Here is a 19,105-nt window from a genome sequence, read left to right on the forward strand (position 1 = left end):
TGTTAAGCATTCATCAATCATAAATAAACAGAAAAAGGATCAGAGGTCTTGAGTAAAATGAATTAATCATTGCAATAAGCATTTATTTTCTCTAGGCTTGCTAATTCTTTGAAATCAAGAAGCCAACGCGCTTGGTTCATGGCAGGTAATGCTTGCGATATAAGTCCTTCTGAAATCCAAAATATTTTTAAAAATTACAGAGAACTTCTTCTGCAACAGATTCTTTTAACATATAGGAACTATCAAACAGCTAGAATTGATAATTTTAAATATATTTTCATTGTATATATGCCAATTTATACTGGAGGAGGACATGGAAATTTTGGATAAAACACACAGATTTTAAAATACTTGCTCTACTGTCTGCGTAGCCAATTTTTATGGGGACCAGAATTATGAATGGAATAGTCCCTGGTATGAATTTTTTGGGTGTGTATTTGTTTGGTTTTGAAGAAAGATTTTTTGGTTTTTACTGAAAGTATTTTTATTCCAGTTGAATGAAAAAGTGTTTTCCCCTTATTTTAATTAAAGTGTTGTACTTATGCAAGTTTTCAAGAAAAAGACAAGAAGACAGAAAACACTAATGAAAATTCTTTCAGTGTTTGCTTGAAATTCTGACACATACAACTTTTGAGCTCTGGAAGTTGCTACTTACTATAGCTGTTGATGCATGGAGATAATCTGTACTGAAATTCAAAGGCAAATTTTCACCAAGATCTTCAGAACTTCTCTAATGTCAAAGGATTTACTCAAGTTTAGGGAACTGACTTTTAGCTTCAGTCCCTATAATCCAATTCTGGCACAAATACTTTGTTAATTTAGAATGAAGTTGTGCAACTACTTCTCCCTTTGAAGTCTATGGTAACTGTAGGTGTTTAGCTAGAGGGAGACAAAATCATCCAACTGTCAAGGCAAATTTTCAAAGAGGAAGCTTTACACTTTTTAATTACAAAACACTGCCAAAAATATTACTGAAAAACAATGCAACCTCTGAAGATTTTAAAACTTAAATTAGAAGAACAAATCAGCTTTTGAACTCTAAAATTAGTGCAAATCTTAATACAAATCCTAATTACAGACTCACCAAGAGGATTCTAGCAACATGAATCATAAGTCAACAGTCAGGAATGTTACTGTTTCAATTAGCTCTCAGCTGCCCCGATGCCCACATGTGTATGTACATACATCTATCTACATACAAACCAAGGCACACACACACACACACACAATTTATTACTTCAGTTAACTCTTTCAGATACATCTATGCACATTTGTGTGTGTATGTACATCTGCTTACACACACCGAATACAACATGCGGAGTCTGAAACCCTAAGGGGTGGCCTGAGCAAAGCCCCAAACCATATCTGCAGCTTTCATGCTGAGTATTTCCAGCCACAAATAATGGCACTGAAGCAGACCAAGCCTTTAAGGAGATGTGGCAGCTTGATGCAGAAGACAAAAACAAAACACAAACTCACACACATCATGTTCTTAGCTTGATGCTCAGGTATTGATGCCAATAAACCATTTTGAATTATAACAGCTGAATATTGCATCCCAGATCAACATCAATGGTCAGGAGTACAGGGGTGAAGAGAAGTCAGGAGGAGAGGTTATAAGAGTACAGGGTGAAGAGAAGATTTAAAGACAACACTCTCCTGTTGTACAATGGATAGAGCACATCCATGTGGTGTACAAGCCCATCTTCTGTTTCATAATACCTACAGATCAACACCTGGAGAAATTACGGTTGTCCCATTAAAGGAGATTAACCATTTGGTAGAAAATATATGTGCTTATACTCCAAAGAAGTCACAAGCAAATTTATTTCAGTATCTGAATCTCTTAAGAGCATGAAATTCAGATCCAAGCATCCGCTTTATGCTGGAGGATTCTCCAAAGGCTATCTTCTTTGAAGAATAATCACTATCCTGAACACACTGGCAAAAGTCATGTGAGCTCAATAATTTGGAACAGGGGAACAGGTTAAGAATAAAGAGACAGACCCTGCCTTGAATTACCTTAGAATTATATTAAAACATTACTTCAAATATCATTGGTCTTTTATTTTTTTTCCTATTGTGAGCAGTCATTATTAATTTAAAAATTCAGTACTATATCCTTACAACATCAGAGCTTAATTTGTGAATATTTGTTATTCCTACAAAACTGATTTTCCCACTGCTGTGTAGCCTTGTTTCTTTTGTGAATTTAGCATGAAATACTAAGAATTCACAGCTCTCCAATCTATTTATTCCCACTGACCAGAGTATTCCAATCCATTGGACTGCAGTGGGGAGCTGTGGCAGAAACGATTCCAGCACAGTCCCAAATTTAACTGACATAGAAGTTAAAAACTGTGGAAACAGATAAAACACACACCTACGCCAGGACTTTCACTAGCACAATTACATCTTTACCAGGGCAAGAAGTGCTGAGAATTCTGCTTAGTTCTCTGGGTATGCACTGCTTCAGATAACAAAGAAAAACCTGCTTTTGCAACAAATTACTGGTTGGTAAAAGCCACTCCCTTCCTCTGCCACTATTTGCAATTCACCTTCTACAAGACTTAACATGTTTACTCTGGGGTTTTCTCCTTCCCCAGTGAGAAAATGCTCTATAAATAAAGAAACTTCAAGGAGTTTATGTGTCAACTGTCCATTAAAAAGAAAGGAACAAAGATCTTATGTTTTCAAAGATGAGAGTGAAAGTGTCAGAAGATCTTTGTCAAAGCAAAGGAGAATCTGAAGTAGGACAAGAAAGAATGATTTTTAAAATGGCTAGCAACTTATAACGGAGATGATCCAAAGCCAAAGGTGAAACTACAAATTTTTCCACTGGATGTAGTGAGTTCTGCATCAAGTCTCTGATGGTCGCTCTAATTTTACAACACCAAAAGACAGTAATGCTTTCAACTATGATGCTGCTGTCATTTCTCCAGAAAATAATTTTCTTCAGTATACTTTCAATGAATATATACTGAAGAAAACTCAATGAAAATCATAACTACATCAACACAGAAAGCATAGCTCTCATTTTTTGTTTAAATGTAAAATTTGGCTTCAGAAAACCATATTTTAGTCTCTACTGCTAAAGAACCGAAGAAGGTAAAGCACCTCCAACAAAACACATGTGAACTGGATCACAAGCAATAGGCACGGAGTTGTTTTAAAAGTACGATCAAAACACAATTTAAAAAACAAAATCCAAAAAACCCAACACATGATCAGATACCCTGATGTACAGCCTACTTCTGTAACTATTTGGCCCAGGTTTAAAAAACCAAAACATAACCACACCTACATGGTGTTAAACAGCATATGAACACATGTCTACAAAGCTAATAGACCCTACACTGCTTTCACCCTCAGCATGATGCCTTCTTTTGATACAAGAGTCAGCCACAGGAAATTAAAAGTAGAACAATATATTAAGACTGTTCACATTCCAAAGCGAAAACATTAAGAGGTCTCAAAGCGCTGCCTTTCCACAGAGAGAGGATGAAGTGTTTTTTTTTCTTAATTCTTAAGAGGTTTTTTTTTGGTGTTTTTTTTTTTTTTTCTTCTGAGGCGGGGGAGGAAGATGTCACAACTTTGGAAAGATAAGTTGCTTTTAATAAAATGCTAGTTAAATGACTTTGACTGACTTGTACAATTGCCAGTATTTTTATAGTTGATACTGTCTTTCTGACCTGTAACCCTTAAACCAGAACAAGGACCTTGTTTAATGTTTGTTAAATGTAGACAGTGCCACTATCTGCTCTTACCTCCCTCCCATCGCCGCTCCACTCATCTCCCCTGCCAGCTGCTCAAGTGTTTACATTTTAAAGGCTTTCTCTGTTTGGGCAGAAACCGTCTCTGCACAGGATCTCTCACCTGTACGTTTGCCAGAATCAAGGCAAGAAAAGCCTCACTGCTGGAATTCTTGATTAATAAATAGTCTTAAATGTTTCTTCTTCCCTTCCCCCTTCCGTCAAATCCAAGCCATTAGGTTTTTACAAGGCAGCCCTCCACAGTGCACTTTACTGGCCTGACTCTTGTCCTATGCAAACAACTGTAAATCAGAACAAGCTCCGTTTAGAGTCGATGAAACCACACCATCTCTGCGCTGAAACTGGGAAAGATCAAAATCAAAACCTGCATGTTTGCTGCGACAGAAAGAAGAAAATACTATAATCAGAGGAGGGGTTGCGGGGGAACCAAACACTAATGATCGTAAATCTCCTGGTAATCTTTCCACCTTGCTATGCCAGTATACTTCAGAGTCTGCCTACACAGTGCATGTCCTTGACATCAGTCACACCTGGCTCTCACCAGGTCACTGAGGTACCAAACCAACAAAACACTTAACCTGGTGCTTGGTACGACACTGGAAAAGCCCATGATCCAATGCCTACAGCTATTCCCCTACTTAAGAACTCTGCACAGCTACATCTTGCTATTTGCCTTGACTTGTTTTCTCTTCTAGCCTTCCAGCCCACCATTTATAAAACCAGAAATACTTTCCTTAGTTTCCCCAAATATTTTGACATCTGCTTAAAAGTGTAAATGATATTAAAAAATAAAAATTCAAGAAAATGGATATGACTGATGGTATTACTACTCCATGCTGTTGTCAACAAAGTCTTTAAAAAGACTGTCTGCTCTTTGTCACACACTTTCCCCTCTTCAGCTTGCATCCCAAAATTTTGCTGAGCATTCATAGAATAGTTTGGGTTGGAAGGGACCTTAGAGATCACCTAGTTCCAAGCCCCCTACCATGGGCAGGGACACCTCCCACTAGACCAGGTTGCTGCAAGCCCCATTGAATCTGGTCTTGAAGACTGCGCAACCTGTTCCAGTGGCTCACCACTCTCACAGTGAAGAACTTTTTCCTTGCGTCTAATCTAAATCTATCCTCTTCCAGTTTGAACTCATTACCCCTCATGTTATCACTACAAGCCCCTGTAAAAAGTTCTTCCCCAGCTTTCTTGTAGGTCCCCTGTAGATACTGGAAGGCACAATAAAGTCTCCCCAGAGCCTTCTCTTCTCCAAGTTGAACAACCTCAAATGAAATACTAAACACTGGAGAGTAAGAGAAAAAGCAATGTCTGAAAAACACTTGTTACCATTTCTGCTGAACTCTGAGGGGAGATCAGCATTGGAGCTGCACATAAAAAAAACCAATAAAACCTCATTTAACACTTGTTTATTAAAAAATAAGAATGTGAAACAGCTACACAGACTACAGGCATTAGAAGCTCTCTTTCTGTAGCAATGAACAAATGAGCAGCACACAGAGTCCTGAGTGTGATACAATCTCTGCTTCATACACACAATTCCTCTTTGGCTGAAAGGGAGACCTGTAAGGCCCATCAAGCCTCATGTGTGTTTGACTTTGCACAAGATAACTAAGCCTTAAAGCTCACTTAGGAAAACTCCCCCATCAAAGTAAAAGGCATTGTGTCCTGTCAGCAAGTGTTGTTTTGCAAATCCTCCCTCACCTGCCATAAGATGTTATTGAGACATATGGTTTCACACACTACCAAGCAACTCAGTTTTGCCAACGAACAATAATGCGCAGAACAAATGTGTGGAAATCATGAGATCATCTAATTAAAAGAAATGTTATTGTTTGCCACTACTTTTAATGAAATCGAGTCTTTACTGTCCACAGAAGAGGCTGGAAAAGAACCAATTCCTATTAGTGCTCATCCCTCAGAAATCATTTGCAAAAGAAAATAAATTATACCTTAACCGGTGTGGAAAATCTTCACTGCATCTAAAATCTACATGTGCTAGCAGGATATTTTAGACCAATATAATACATCTATGGTTACATGTGATTCAGATTATGCCATGACAAAACAAGGTGCTACTGTCTGAAAAAAAAAAAATAATTTCCACTGTGTATTAAAAATATGGAGTTAATGATTTAAGATTAGCCATTTCTGATTTAATCTAGTAAAGGGCATCAGCATAAATACACACAAATCCTTTCACTACAGCAGTTACATTTGGAAAGCTTTACAAGAACTGTTTTGGATATCCATCACTAAATCAAACAGAAATGTGCTTTGCAGTAGAATTTAAATAATTTCCTGACTCGTTCCCAGACCATCCCAAACTTAAGACGCAAAAAGCATTTTATGTACGCAGAAATCCATGAAAGATTTTAAGGAACTACATCTTTCGTTATCCAAATGCAGAAAAGCCTGATCCTGGGATAAACTATTCTTTAAAGATGGTATTTTCCACACCACTGCATGCTTGCCAGTTACACTAAGAACAACACGCTGAATGAATTATGACTGAATACGAATTACAAGGCTATTATACACTATTAAGGGGCTCTGGTAATATTAAATACATAGGAAGCAAAGCCTGAGCGGTCAAGATGTCACTAGAAAACTCTCAAATGGAATTTAAGTTTGTCTTTGTTTTTTTTTTTTAATGTCCTTTTATTAACACAAATTAAAAGCCATTGGTCTTATTAGCTACTGCTTTACTTTATTTTTTTCCAGTGAGTTAACTTCAGAACTTTTCAGTGAAATCAGTAACAGAAGATGAATCAGACATAAAAGGAATTGGGTGGTTAAGGGAGTGTCACCAGGTCTTAATTAAACATCCGAGGGAGATATCTGAGCCAACTTACGCCAGACCAACTGAGTACAATCACAGGACAGAGAATGATGCCATGCAGTCCAGGTCTGGAAGCTGAATTGCCTCACATTAGCCTAACTTACCACACTCCTGTTAGGTAGAACCTCCCTAACTCACATGGCTTTGAGCTTTCTCTTCAATAAGCCTGACACATACACTTCTGATGTGCTTACTCCCAGTTTGGTGCCTGACTTCTGCTTCTGGGCATGCTGAGCATGAAAACTGCTGAGAAACTACACTTCTAACGTTCTGCTTTAACCCCAACAGGATCAAAAAAAGTGGCAGGTATCTCCATCTTCATCAGCCAAGAAGCTTGATCCAATAGGTGTACTTAAAGGACAACTAAGAAACCTGGCTCCACAAAAAATACAACTACTAGAAGGGGCAGCTATGGTATTTCTCTCCTGTCTTGTCCTCCTCCCTGCCCCAAGTTCAACGATTCAGTAAAAGCAGGGTAAATCCAGGTTCAAAACCTTCCTTCTAGTTTAGTAAAAACAAGCTTCCACCTCTTAAGTGCAGGGTGAGACTATTCTCTGTTGAAGGACATGAATATGAGTTTAGCTAGAAAGAGTTTGGGCTTAGGGCACTATCTGGGAAGGGATCAACAGACATTTGGCTCCTTCAGTATTAGCTTCAGTGACTACGTATTTGCTGGATCTAACATCTGCTTAACATAAAACAGAAAAACATCTCTGGCACTAGAACCCAGAGCTGCCACCGCACTTAAGTTATTTTGTTACTGGTCTAAATTGTTAAGCTTGCTCTTGCTCTTTCTGAGTCACTGAATATTTGGATATTTTTACAAAAGGATTCTTCCCACATCAAGGACACCTCACAGCTTTGTTCTAGGCAATCTCCAGCCCAGCAAATGCTTTGGTTTTCTTCACAAACAAGAAAATCATTCTCTCTTAGGATCAATAATGGTCCTGAGAAAGACAGAAGTTTGGCTATCTCTGAAAGCAGAGAGCTGAACTTAACTCTCCCACATTTTGGCTAACAGTGGCAGGTGGTAAGCTTTTAGAGTAAAAGTTTTAAATACCTAAATCTAGCAGCTGACTCAGAGTTTCAGTCTTGAGCAGAGGCAGGTAGCAGACATCAAGGGTGGCCAGAGTTTAACATGCAACTCCTGCTGCACAGATTTCAGTGGCTTCAAAACCTGCTAAATCCGACTATGCGATACTTGGATGCCCAAGAGCGTCTAACAGAAGCCTGCGCTGCCAGTTATTTACAACAGCCATTGCCAGGCACAGTTATGCTCGGCTCCTTTTGTAGACATGGCCCTCCACAAGCCCTTTCAATTAAACTTGATTCATTTCGCCCCATACATCTCAGAACACTTCTTGAGAATATTTCCTTCAAAATATCCTGCAAAAACCACTGCAGGAACTGAAGTTTCCAAGTTGTTTTTTTTTTAAAAGCAACAACTTGAATGCAATGCCTTGTAATGACTTTACTCTGAACCACACAGTTTTATGTAAAGATGAAAGCACTGGTGACGAAAGACTAGGTGATAATATTTTGGTTTTAATATAACTTTCATAGTTGCAAAAAAAAAAGTTTAGAAATGTGACCTCTACAAATGTAACACTCAGAAGCCAAATGGAGGTAAGGGAAGTCCACCTAAATGATTTTGTTTTTTCCAAATCTCATGACTGTAAGCCACTTCTGTGTGGTGAGGGCAAGAGCTAACAAGTGATTTCTGAATGCATGATGTTGGCACTCCTGTGGTAGTACAAGCTAAGCAGCACAGTCAGAACAGGGGTCAGCTGACATGTCTCTTCACCAAATACTGTTTTTTTAAGTAGCTTCTAACTTCACCATACTCTAACCATAGATGCTGAGACTTTCCATACCAGGTGTCTGCCTCAGGCTATTTTTTATTACCTTATTTTTTTTTTTTTTTTTTTTAGCCAGAGTAGTTCAGCTGGTTCTGAGATTTTTCTTTTTTTTTTTTTAAACACTAATTCCAAGGACCTTTTCTTTGAAGTTGGTCTAGTAACACCATACTTTGGAGCAAGAATTTGAAGTCTCATGGCAGGCAGTCACTGTTTCAAGCTCTTATCTTTTGCTATCACATACTGTATGAAAAAACAAAAGACACAATATCATGTAAAAGTATCTATGATTCACATGATTGAAGACAACTAATCTCATGCAATTGCATACCACAAAAGGAGGTGGGTACAGCTGCATCTCTTCAGTATCGATAATATGGCTGAAAGGCACCTCCACAGTCGTCTAATCTATCCTTCTACTCCAAGACAGGATCAAGTACGTGTAGCTCCTCCTCTAAACATTTTTGGAGGTTTTACAGATTAGGTGATGGTAAGGATGTAAGTCTCTTTAATAACCTGCTCCCTTGTGAAACCACCATGTAGTCAGACTCTTTTGTTTCTACATATAAAGCACATTACTTCTTGTCCTGATCTCAGTAGACAGGGAGAAATAAAGTTGATCACTGTCATCTTTGCTACCTATTGGAATTCTCTGAATGCCAGTCACAACCCAGTTGGCTCTGTCAAGCCTTTCTTCTTACCAAGGAATTTAACTATAAAATGTTGTGGGTTTTTTCGTTTGTTTGTTTTGTTCTTGTTTTTGTTTGTTTGTTTGTTCGTTTTTCTGTCCTCCACAGAGCATCACAGGATAACAAAATAAAACTAACTCTACTGTGAGGGTTAACCTTATCCAGAGACATCTTGTATTTAATAGATCTATTTTTGTTCTAATAACGTAAACAGTTGCGCAAATGAAAGTATTTATAACTTTACTGTGTCTTCCCTAGTGTCATCCTCTTCCATCTAAATACTGGCCTACAGGCCCCCGGTAACAGAAAACTGGGGGAACAGACCAGTCTGCTGTAGTATTTCGACAACTCTCCATACTCAGTTTGTTGAGTTTTATGTTTTGCAAATAAAAATCACACTACATAAAACTGTTTCAGTGCCAGTTCATAACCTATGCCTTTGACAGCATGCATAAGTAGCTCTGACTGTATAGAACGCAGCAAAACAGTGCCAGGATTTGACCCTGCTAGTACAAATAAACACACATAACCAACATCATCATCCTAAGCATTGCCAGAAGATCAAGAAGCAAGAACATGAAAACAGGAATTTAAAGTCAATATGATTATCAGACACAAGGAAATAACAGAAGTATTTGGCTGTTAACTTTGTTTTAGATGACATGGGGAGCATTCTCATTCCTACTGCTCTAAACAGTACTGGCCATGTGTGGTGAAATCCTTGACAGTAAAACGGTATTAACTGATCACCTGGGACCTGACATGGTTGAAGAGAAATGACATTTCCAATCACTTCAGCATAACTGTACTTGATCCTTTTTTCCACAGTATTAGCACAGTATTTTTCTTCTGGAACATGATCTTGTAATTACACAGGTACTATGAGATAAAAGCCCCCATACACATATCCTAGACATATCTAAACCAATTATAACTGCTTGGGATTTCAAACAACATGATTTTTTCCCACAATAGTTTTGTTTGTAAGCATATATAATAATAACCATGATAGATTCATAAAGTAGGAACTGCTGGGCTATTTCCTTCACCTAGGTTCACTGATTCTGAGTAACATCTATATTCAGACATACACCAAAGACTACATTTTAAAAAAATGGTCCTGATGGAAATCCCCTAACATTGTTCTGTTGAAGCCCTGTTTGAACTAGAAAAACCTTGTGTGATAAGACTTTGTGCTGAAGTTTCAAATTCTCTGATAAGTGTTCCTGGCTGTACTTCTAAATATTTTTTCCCAAGCTGATTTATTACATAAACAAAATCCACATCAGAGCTTCACATCGTCCAGCACTTGGGATGTGGTTTTTCCTTCTTGATTTATGAAAACACGAAGGTCCCCAAAATAAAAACAGCTAATTTTAGTACTGTGTTCCAAATATCAGGTTTCACCCTGATCAGCTGTTTATTTGAGGTGAGTGACACCAAGTGGCAGAGATGAGATGACTTAAATTCCCCTTTTTTCGCCTAGCTGTTCTCAATTCCAGCTCTGATTGTCTGCCTTTGGCACACAAAAAGCAGAATACGGCTAACTGTGCTGCAACTCCTAACTGCTCGATTTGTATGTTGTATTTATATACCAGTGTATTTCAGTAGCATTTCACCTGCGAAAACTCAGATATAAAGCTCCCTTGCTTAGTACAAAACTGGAACAGACTAAGGGAGAACCTTCTGCTTCAGTTACCATACACCATTAGATTTCAGATGATTTGCTTACATGTGATATGATGAACTCTGAGGATTATCACAGGTAATTCTTTTCTTGCATTTTTACAATCTCTCTCTAAGGTGTTAACAAATTCTTCTTTTTGCACCTTTATTTTTACTTATATGTGAACAAATGTCCTTCCACCTCAAGCTTAAGTGTTTACTTTCCCATCTTGACTTTGAAAATCTGCTTTCTCATCAACAATCTGAAGTATTTTTGGAGACATTAATAATTTCAATAATAATTACATAAATATGGCACTGAGAGTGGTTTGGTGGCTAAAAAGTATTTACTAAGGATCTCTTATCTCTTGCATCTTTATTCCAGTCCTTCATATTACCCAGCTTAAAAAAAAATAAAAAAAAATAGAATCGTTACTTTTTCTACAATTCAATGCACATCACCACCACATAACAGTGAGAAAAGGATTTAAACTAAGCATACTGAAGTTCATGCCCTTACCTCAGTAGTATTTCATGAGCTGCCCATTTCCTTACAGGCAAGAAAAATGTTCCTGATGCAGCCAGTCTACCTCCTGGCACTATGCTGAAGGCAATAGCAAACTATTTTCCTTTCAGAAATAAATCTGAAACTTTGGCTTTCATTCCTGCACAGCAAATGCAAAATACTGTCAGATAACCCAAACCAGTATCAGAAAGTAGATCTGCGCAAACTGCAAAAGAGGAAGCCTCTATTAGATGACATTTTGCCAGAAGTCCTATCTTAGCTCAATGAAACTTCTATATAACAAACTCTAAATGTTTATTTCGTATATATGGCTACATAAGATACCATTTATTCTCAACAAAGATACTCAGTTCCACTGAAGTAAATAAGTGATGATATCTTCTGAGTGACTGGAGTAAGGAATTACTCAGAACAATAGAGGGTCTTAAAGTATTGTGTCAGTTCTGGGCTCCCCATTTCAAGAGGGACAGAGATCTACCAAAAGAGTCCAGCGAACGGCTATGAGGATGACTGGGGGATTGAAACACCTGCTGTATGAGGAGAAGCTGAGAGACCTGGGGCTTTTCAGTCTGGAGAAGAGAAGACTTAAGGGGGGATGTAATTAATGCATAGAAATAGATGTCAAGAAGCAAGGGGCAACCTCTTCACTTGTACCCTGCAATGGGACGAGGGAGGGGCAATGGATACAAGCTGGAGCACAGGAAGTTCCACCTCAACATGAGGAAGAACTTCTTTACTGTCACGGTTCCAGAGCACTGGAACAGGCTCCCCAGGGAGGTTGTGGAGTCTCCTTCCTTGGAGACTTTTAAGACCCATCTGGATGCATTCCTGTGTGACCTGCCCTAGGCTAGATGGTCCTGCTCTGACAGGGGGGTTGGACTCGATCTCTGTTGGTCCCTTCCAACCCCTGTGAAATCAATTCTGTGATTCTGTGAAAGTCTAACTCATAAGGAACTGCTAAGCTGACTATTAAAAATTATAAAGTGCTTTCATTGGCATTTCTACTTGAATTTTATCTTAATACAAATTATTTATGCCACGTTTACCATATTTTACAATTTTTCACCTAAAATTTCACAATTATTTATCTTTTTCTTGAAGCCCATCTAGCCTGTTCAAAGGATGGACCTTCTGTGCTCCTGACTGTATCTGTTAGATACTTACTTTATGCAACTTCTAGGAGTTTTAACAGAATAGTACCAAAAAAAAGTGGAACAGTGTCAATACATTCATTTAAGTATGTACTTAGGTCTTAGCAGGATCAGTACTCATACAAATACAGGTGTGAAGGCAGAAGTGAAAGACGCAAACCTTTAACAATAGCTACACTTTCAACTTGAAGATTAATTGCTCTTAAAAGGGAAGAGGAAAGAATAAATTCCTGAATGCAACAGAATAAAAAGAAAACATTTGCCTAGTCAAGATTCCTTTGCTCCCTACCACCTGTGCCTTTAGAAGACAGTTACATGTCCAAGACAGGTTTGAAAACTTTTTTTCACCAATGAGAAAGGGGGAAAAAAAAAATTCTTCATTTATGATTTACCCTATAAATTCCCTACAGAAATAAATTAAGAGATGTCTCTCTTCTGAGAGAAGCACCATGCAATAGTGTAAAAGACAGTTGACAGTATGTGAACTACCTGCATACCTTCACTTGGAATCATTCCTTTTCATCCTTGTCTTCTAGTGCGTGGGTATCAAGATATTGAGATTTGTTTATAACGACAGTGGCTAAGAAGCACAAGATGATTTTATTTGGGCAGAGCTTGTGAGGATTTTCTACTCTTTTATCTACTATATTTCTATTACCCACATCACCCTTTACTAGGACTTTATATTGACAGAGTGCTAGCACTAAAACATTTGTCTTTATAGTGTTACCCACATTTTTAGCATTGAAGCAGCTTTCCCATTTCAGTACTCCTGCATTATGAAGTCTTCAAAGACTTGCAGAGTTAGGTGTTTTTTTTAACCTTACAGCAAATCACTTCATCTGTTTCTCCCTTTTGACTTCTTTTGTACCACCCCTGTTATCTGAGATTTGTTTTCTCATTCCTCCATTTTTTCCACAATTTTCTGTCACACTTCACTGTGGCTAGTAAGCTGTACATTTCATAGGTCAGAACTCTTTTTCCAAATATTTGTTTTTGAAAAGGGGATTCTGAGCTGAACATCATATTTCAGGCTTTTATCATGCTACTGACAGTCTACTCCAGGTTTTGAAAATACGGTAACAAAAAGCCAAGTCATTAAAAAAGCCACAAAAAGACACACTATTTATTATGGTTACTAACCCACCAAAATTGCCTTCTAAAAATATTTAGGATTCACATTTTCTAATTAGAAACCTAAATCCTCAATAACTAATTTAGTAGTCTATCAGGTACTTAAAAATCTTTCTAGATGAGGTTCACAGGATTTCAGTACCCCAATACCTACATTTAACGAAGATCCTTTCTGTTGTTTCCAGTGTTTGAAACAAAAGTACTCTCCACTCCCAAGCTACTTATGAAAAAAATGGAATGCTGACATACTGCAAGAGTCATGTAAGGGGATAAAAAATGAGAGATGTGGGTTTATATGAAGAAAGCCCTCTCTTATATGTCACTGACAGGGCAAACATACTCTTGCATCATGCAGTACTGGCACTGTCCTACAGTCACAATGCTTATGTCCTTGGTTAAAATGCTTTTTGCTTACAATTGCTAAGATTACAACTTAATGTTGAAGGAAACTTTATAGTGAAGGTTAAGTTTTATTTGAAGACAATGCATCACCTTTTAACTACAAGACACCCAAACTGTGCACTCATGTAACTAATACTGCTAAGAACTAAGCTATTTCTACTTCTACTTGGTTAAGCATCAGGAATAGCACTGGTTTCTGGTTATGCAAACTGGAGGATCTAATAGGTATGCAAAAGCACCTATAAGCTGTGTTAGTACTTACATCCAAGCTTCCTTCACTTGTAGATGTAGAACTAAAAACATCCTCCTCCCCACAATCTCTGTTCATCCTCAAGTATTCTTCTGTCTGCAACACAAACAAGTATCCTACACAGCAGCAGCAAAGGAAAATAAACAGCAAACACATACCAGAGCAAAGCATGAAACCTCATCGCAGAGCCAAGACAAACTGTCTTGTGGAGCTGGACTGTTTGCTGAGAAACTCTAAAATAGTGTGCAAAATGTCTCTGATGTAGGGAAGGCCCTAAAAAGTCCATTAGCAGAAAGATCTAAGAACAAGAATAGAGAGAAACAGAACAATTCTTGGGCAAGGAGGAAAACGGGCAGTAAGCGACTCCAGTAGCACCAGGGTCAGACTGCAAGTCTCTGCTATAGGCACAGAGACAGGGGAGGAAGCATGCAGAGTAATTCTCCCTGCCACCTGCAGGACTCTTTCTGTGCACTGGCATGTACCCTGCTTCTGCCTAGATCCCATGATTGTCTGCACAGGACCTCTGCTCTACTGGATTGCTTAGCAGTGCCAATTTGATCTGGATTTAGCCTCAGGCACACAACTACATTTCACATCAAAAAGATATGGAGTTCATGTCACCTTTCTGTTCCTTATGCCAGCTGCAGAAGAACAGAGGGTAACTGATCCAGTGTAAAATTAGAATGTAGAGAACAAGATGATACCTGATCTGGCATTAAGCCTGCCAGTACAAAGTTAACGAAAGAAACACTTTCAACAAATTTGTATCAGACGTGGGAATAGGACTCTGCCTTCATTCTGTGTCATGGTGGTTTTAATACAGCAGAATGTTTTTTCCAACAAGTTCTTGTGTATTGTTGTAACACGATTATTGCTTTCAGGGTGCTAACTGAGAAAGCAAGAGTGTGTGGGAATGGAAATCTGAGCATAGGCCTGTAGCATGCAGTGACACCTGATCCAGGACAGTTTGCAACACAAGCTAATATTCTTCTTCCCTTGCAAAAGAAATTGCCTTCCCCTTGTAAATGCCTGCAACTCTGACGTGCTACTACTGTGCAAAACTTTGGACAATTCTTGCTGCCAAATAATTCTAAAATACAGAGTACGCATGACCACATACAGAGACACACAGCAGCACTGTAAATCATAATGCAAAGAAAAAAATAAAAAATTAAAAAAAATAAGGAGAACCAACTTCAGACTTGCAGAGGAGTAAAAATGTAAGAATAATCATAAAGAGCAGAGTTTAGGAACTGTGGGCCCTTCTTTGTCTTCATTGCCCTGAAATCACAAGGCATCCCATCATATATAATCCCTTCACCAACCTATCAAAATTTTTCTTCAAAGAACTTAATTAATTTACTTTCATTCTGCTAACTAAGTCTGTTCAGCAGTTTTACTGCTGTTTTGACTAGAAGTCTTCCACAACACCAAGCCAGATGTACTATGGCTATTGGACACTTCCCTTGCTCCTGTGTGCTTCACTGTTCTTCAGTAATTTTCAGTAATTCTTCCATCTATTTGGGTTCAAAATCCTAGAGGTTTATATTGAAAATGTAACCTTCCTTGTTGGACTAAACAAAGTGACTGACTTAGTTTCTTTCTCTACAAAGTATTTCCCATTTGAAAGAATTCAGTAAAGAAATAACCCAGAAAAGTCAATTAACTTGTCAGAACGAGCAGCAAAAAAGACTTTTACGTCTGATTTAGAAGCTAGTTTTTTGTACATGTTTGTACAGTTCCTATTTATTACTAGATCAAATATTACTTGTAACTTGTTAATTGATCCTCAATATCCTTAGCATTTCTTAAAATTCATATTTTAAAAATCCTCAGACTATCATCTCCTTTGTCTTTGATTAACAAGCATGAGGAATAAAATAGAAAAAAAAGAGAGGAAGTCTGGAGTTTTTGGACACTTATCCCAAACTCAGCTGTGAGAAACCCACTGCAGTAACCACAGAACTGGGATACTTCATAGTCACTTCTTCTAAGGTTGCAAGACTAAATATTTTACAAGTTACATCTGAGCTGCTTCAGGAGTTGTAACTCTCAGAGCACACAATTCATATCAAAGTTCAGAAAAGTCGAATCAGAGGACAAACTGTCATGCAGAAACTGCAAGCTGTGGTGTGTTTGGTCCTTCAGAGGAACGACAGCCCTGCAGTGTGCTCTACAGGCTCAAGCTGAGCTCCCTTGTTGATTCAATTCTTCCAGGCAGATACAGCATTATTGCTCTAATTATGCCTTTGTTCCCTTCTAAATGGGAAATATTTGCTTACAGAGGATAAACACTCTGAAAGCGATTGACTTCCTCTTTCATAACATACAATTTCCATGTGTCCTTTATAAGATTTTAAGAATAGCTCAGTATCCATTGCAGATCAGATTTTTCAACACAGTAATTCCCAGTGTCTATAAACCTATTCCTCAATAAAAGCACTCCAGATTTGATCATAATCAAAACGGCAGAGAAATAATAAAGATTTTGGAAAATTTTATCAGTTTTGAAAACATGACTGAGAAGACTGAAAGGCTAAGTGAAACATCGGTCCATTAACAAGTAAATGTTTCTTGGTATCAGTTAATCAGACACATATTTTATGCTTTCACTGCAAAATCAGGGCTCTTAAAACCGGACCAAAGAAAATTCCTTTTTTAGTCTGGCATCCTGGAGTAGTAAATACTTCACCATCAAAAACATTTGACACAGATATTTGTAGTGAAGAATGCAAAGAATATGAAGTTAAAAGCCCAGTATTTTTGTTATGTTAGAAAGTTTTTCTGGATTTAATTGCTGTGATGAATGACAAATTTTTTCATAAAGGCATCTCAAGAGAAGAAAATTACTTTATACAAAATTTCTTTTTTAAATTTCCAAACTCAAGATTAAAAATGAAGTTAAAAATGCCTAACATGCACTCCAGCAGATAGTGATCCTGCAGTCAGTACTGCAACTTGTTTCATCTACACTAGATTAATTGATTTTACAGACTTGGATATGGCAACAGCATGATTGCATAGAGCTTCCTAAAGATATAAATGTTTTAAAACAGGTTATCACCCATGCATACACGAGTTATTAAGACATTTCTGCTTGATATCTTAATTGTCTTATATTACATCAGTTATTTCATAAAAGCATTTTGTAATCTGAACACTACTAAGAAGACATAAGTTGCTTGAAACTACTGCCTTTTGTTAACACATACTGAACCCACAGCAGTTAAAAAAAAAAAAAAAGGAAACGGTCAGTCTGCCTAGCTCCTTCAATAAGCAGCTGGTATCTCCATCAGGCTGCAAGGATTAAACATAGTTTATACACCTGTTAACAGATTATTACTGAAAGAAAAGGGGGGGGAAAAATGGGAGGGAAAAAGGGGGAAAGCCAAAAAGAGAAAATAAAACCCCCCAAAATCCCAAACACCACCACCTACAGACATAACACATCTTGAATTAAAACAACTCTGTTTAGTGAGGTAGTACATTGTTGAACGCTTACCTTGCTCCCTCTTCTGTCAGCGTTAAACAATCCCAGAAGTCTTGTCTTTTCTTTTTCTATTGCATCATTGCTTACTGAAGCCTTTCGACCTGGTTCTGAAACAGGTATAATGGAAAGTTTTTTACATTTCTGAAACACAGACTCAGTATTTTAAATCATCCTGGATTAATGCTGTATTTTTATGAGCTGGAGAAGTTATGAACTGAATTATCTAAGTAACTGCCAGATCCTGCACTTTCTTCTCATCAAACTTTTATTTGTTCTGAGTTTCTTCTAAAATTTAATAGGGGCAAATGAAATAATTTAATAAACTGCACGAAGTTTTCAATCACAATTTAATAATCTTTATTAGAAGGCAAGACATGAGCAAGTTGCTTAATCATCAGAAACTCTTGTTAGATATCCCACTTAAAACTCACAGGTACTGTAATACTAAAAAAGATCTTTAAAAAAAAAAAAAAAAAAAAATGGTGGTTCATATCTTTAACAATTCACAGGCCTGACTTAACATAGTGAAGTTAACGGAAAGACTCTCAATGTGGATTTGGATAAATCTTTGTGAAGAGGAAAGAGACTTTTCCTGTCTTGAAAAAAGGAAAAAAGGTTCCTTAGAACCTGAAACAGTTGGTTGTGCTCATCTTTTCTCATCTTGGTGCTTTTACTTCAGGTGGGAAAAGAGGCAAGTTCATATGCATTTCAGGCTGCCACAGCTCAAACATGCATGTCCTCCTTGAGCCAGCAAAGGAACTGTACAAATTCTCAGACCCTTTAGTCTCCCTTCAGCTTCTCTCACACAAGCTGGATGAGCAAAATGCACCATGGTGCATGTGGTCATGCACCACATGGAACAACCACTGGTTTGACATTTAACATACAGACTGTAGAGCTCTCCTGGTTTTTTTAATGGACACTGCAAAATGTTATAAAGATTTCTCACTGGTTCCAAGCACATCAGAGTATCTCCCTTGCACACATTAAGCTTGAAGTACAGAGAAAAATTGTTTTCTCTTGTAAATATTTGTTTTGTTTAATAACAATTGAGAAGTAAATGTGAAATTACTTGTCTGTTGACACAAAATAAAGGTTTGCTTCACAAAAAAACCCCTCATCCCAGAACTCCTGCAAACTGATTGGCATTTCACACAAAGCACATGATTTTCACACAGATCACTTTTGCATATCAACAAGTGTCAGGTGTTAGAAGCTGTTAAGCACATACAGTAGCTCAAAGCACAGTAGAAGGGTAAAGATGATGAACCCAGAGGAAAACGGGGAGGAAATATCCTTAAAGAGAGGTTGCAACTCCACT

General features: G+C 37.7%; 1 protein-coding gene across 1 annotated transcript in view; it reads right to left on the bottom strand.

Moving 5' to 3' along the window:
* The window catches only part of COBL (cordon-bleu WH2 repeat protein), a 109,661-nt gene that overhangs the window by 76,900 nt on the left and 13,656 nt on the right, over positions 1-19,105 (bottom strand). Inside the window, exons 5-6 of the mRNA XM_008948017.1 lie at positions 17,797-17,891; positions 14,307-14,390 (exon numbers count right to left, since the gene is read on the bottom strand). Of these exons, the coding sequence (XP_008946265.1) occupies positions 14,307-14,390; positions 17,797-17,891 (179 nt within the window). The remainder of the gene's footprint in view (positions 1-14,306; positions 14,391-17,796; positions 17,892-19,105) is intronic.

Source organism: Merops nubicus, unplaced genomic scaffold (genome assembly GCF_000691845.1).
Source record: "Merops nubicus isolate BGI_N331 unplaced genomic scaffold, ASM69184v1 scaffold2789, whole genome shotgun sequence".
Classification (NCBI taxonomy): Eukaryota; Metazoa; Chordata; class Aves; order Coraciiformes; family Meropidae; genus Merops; species Merops nubicus.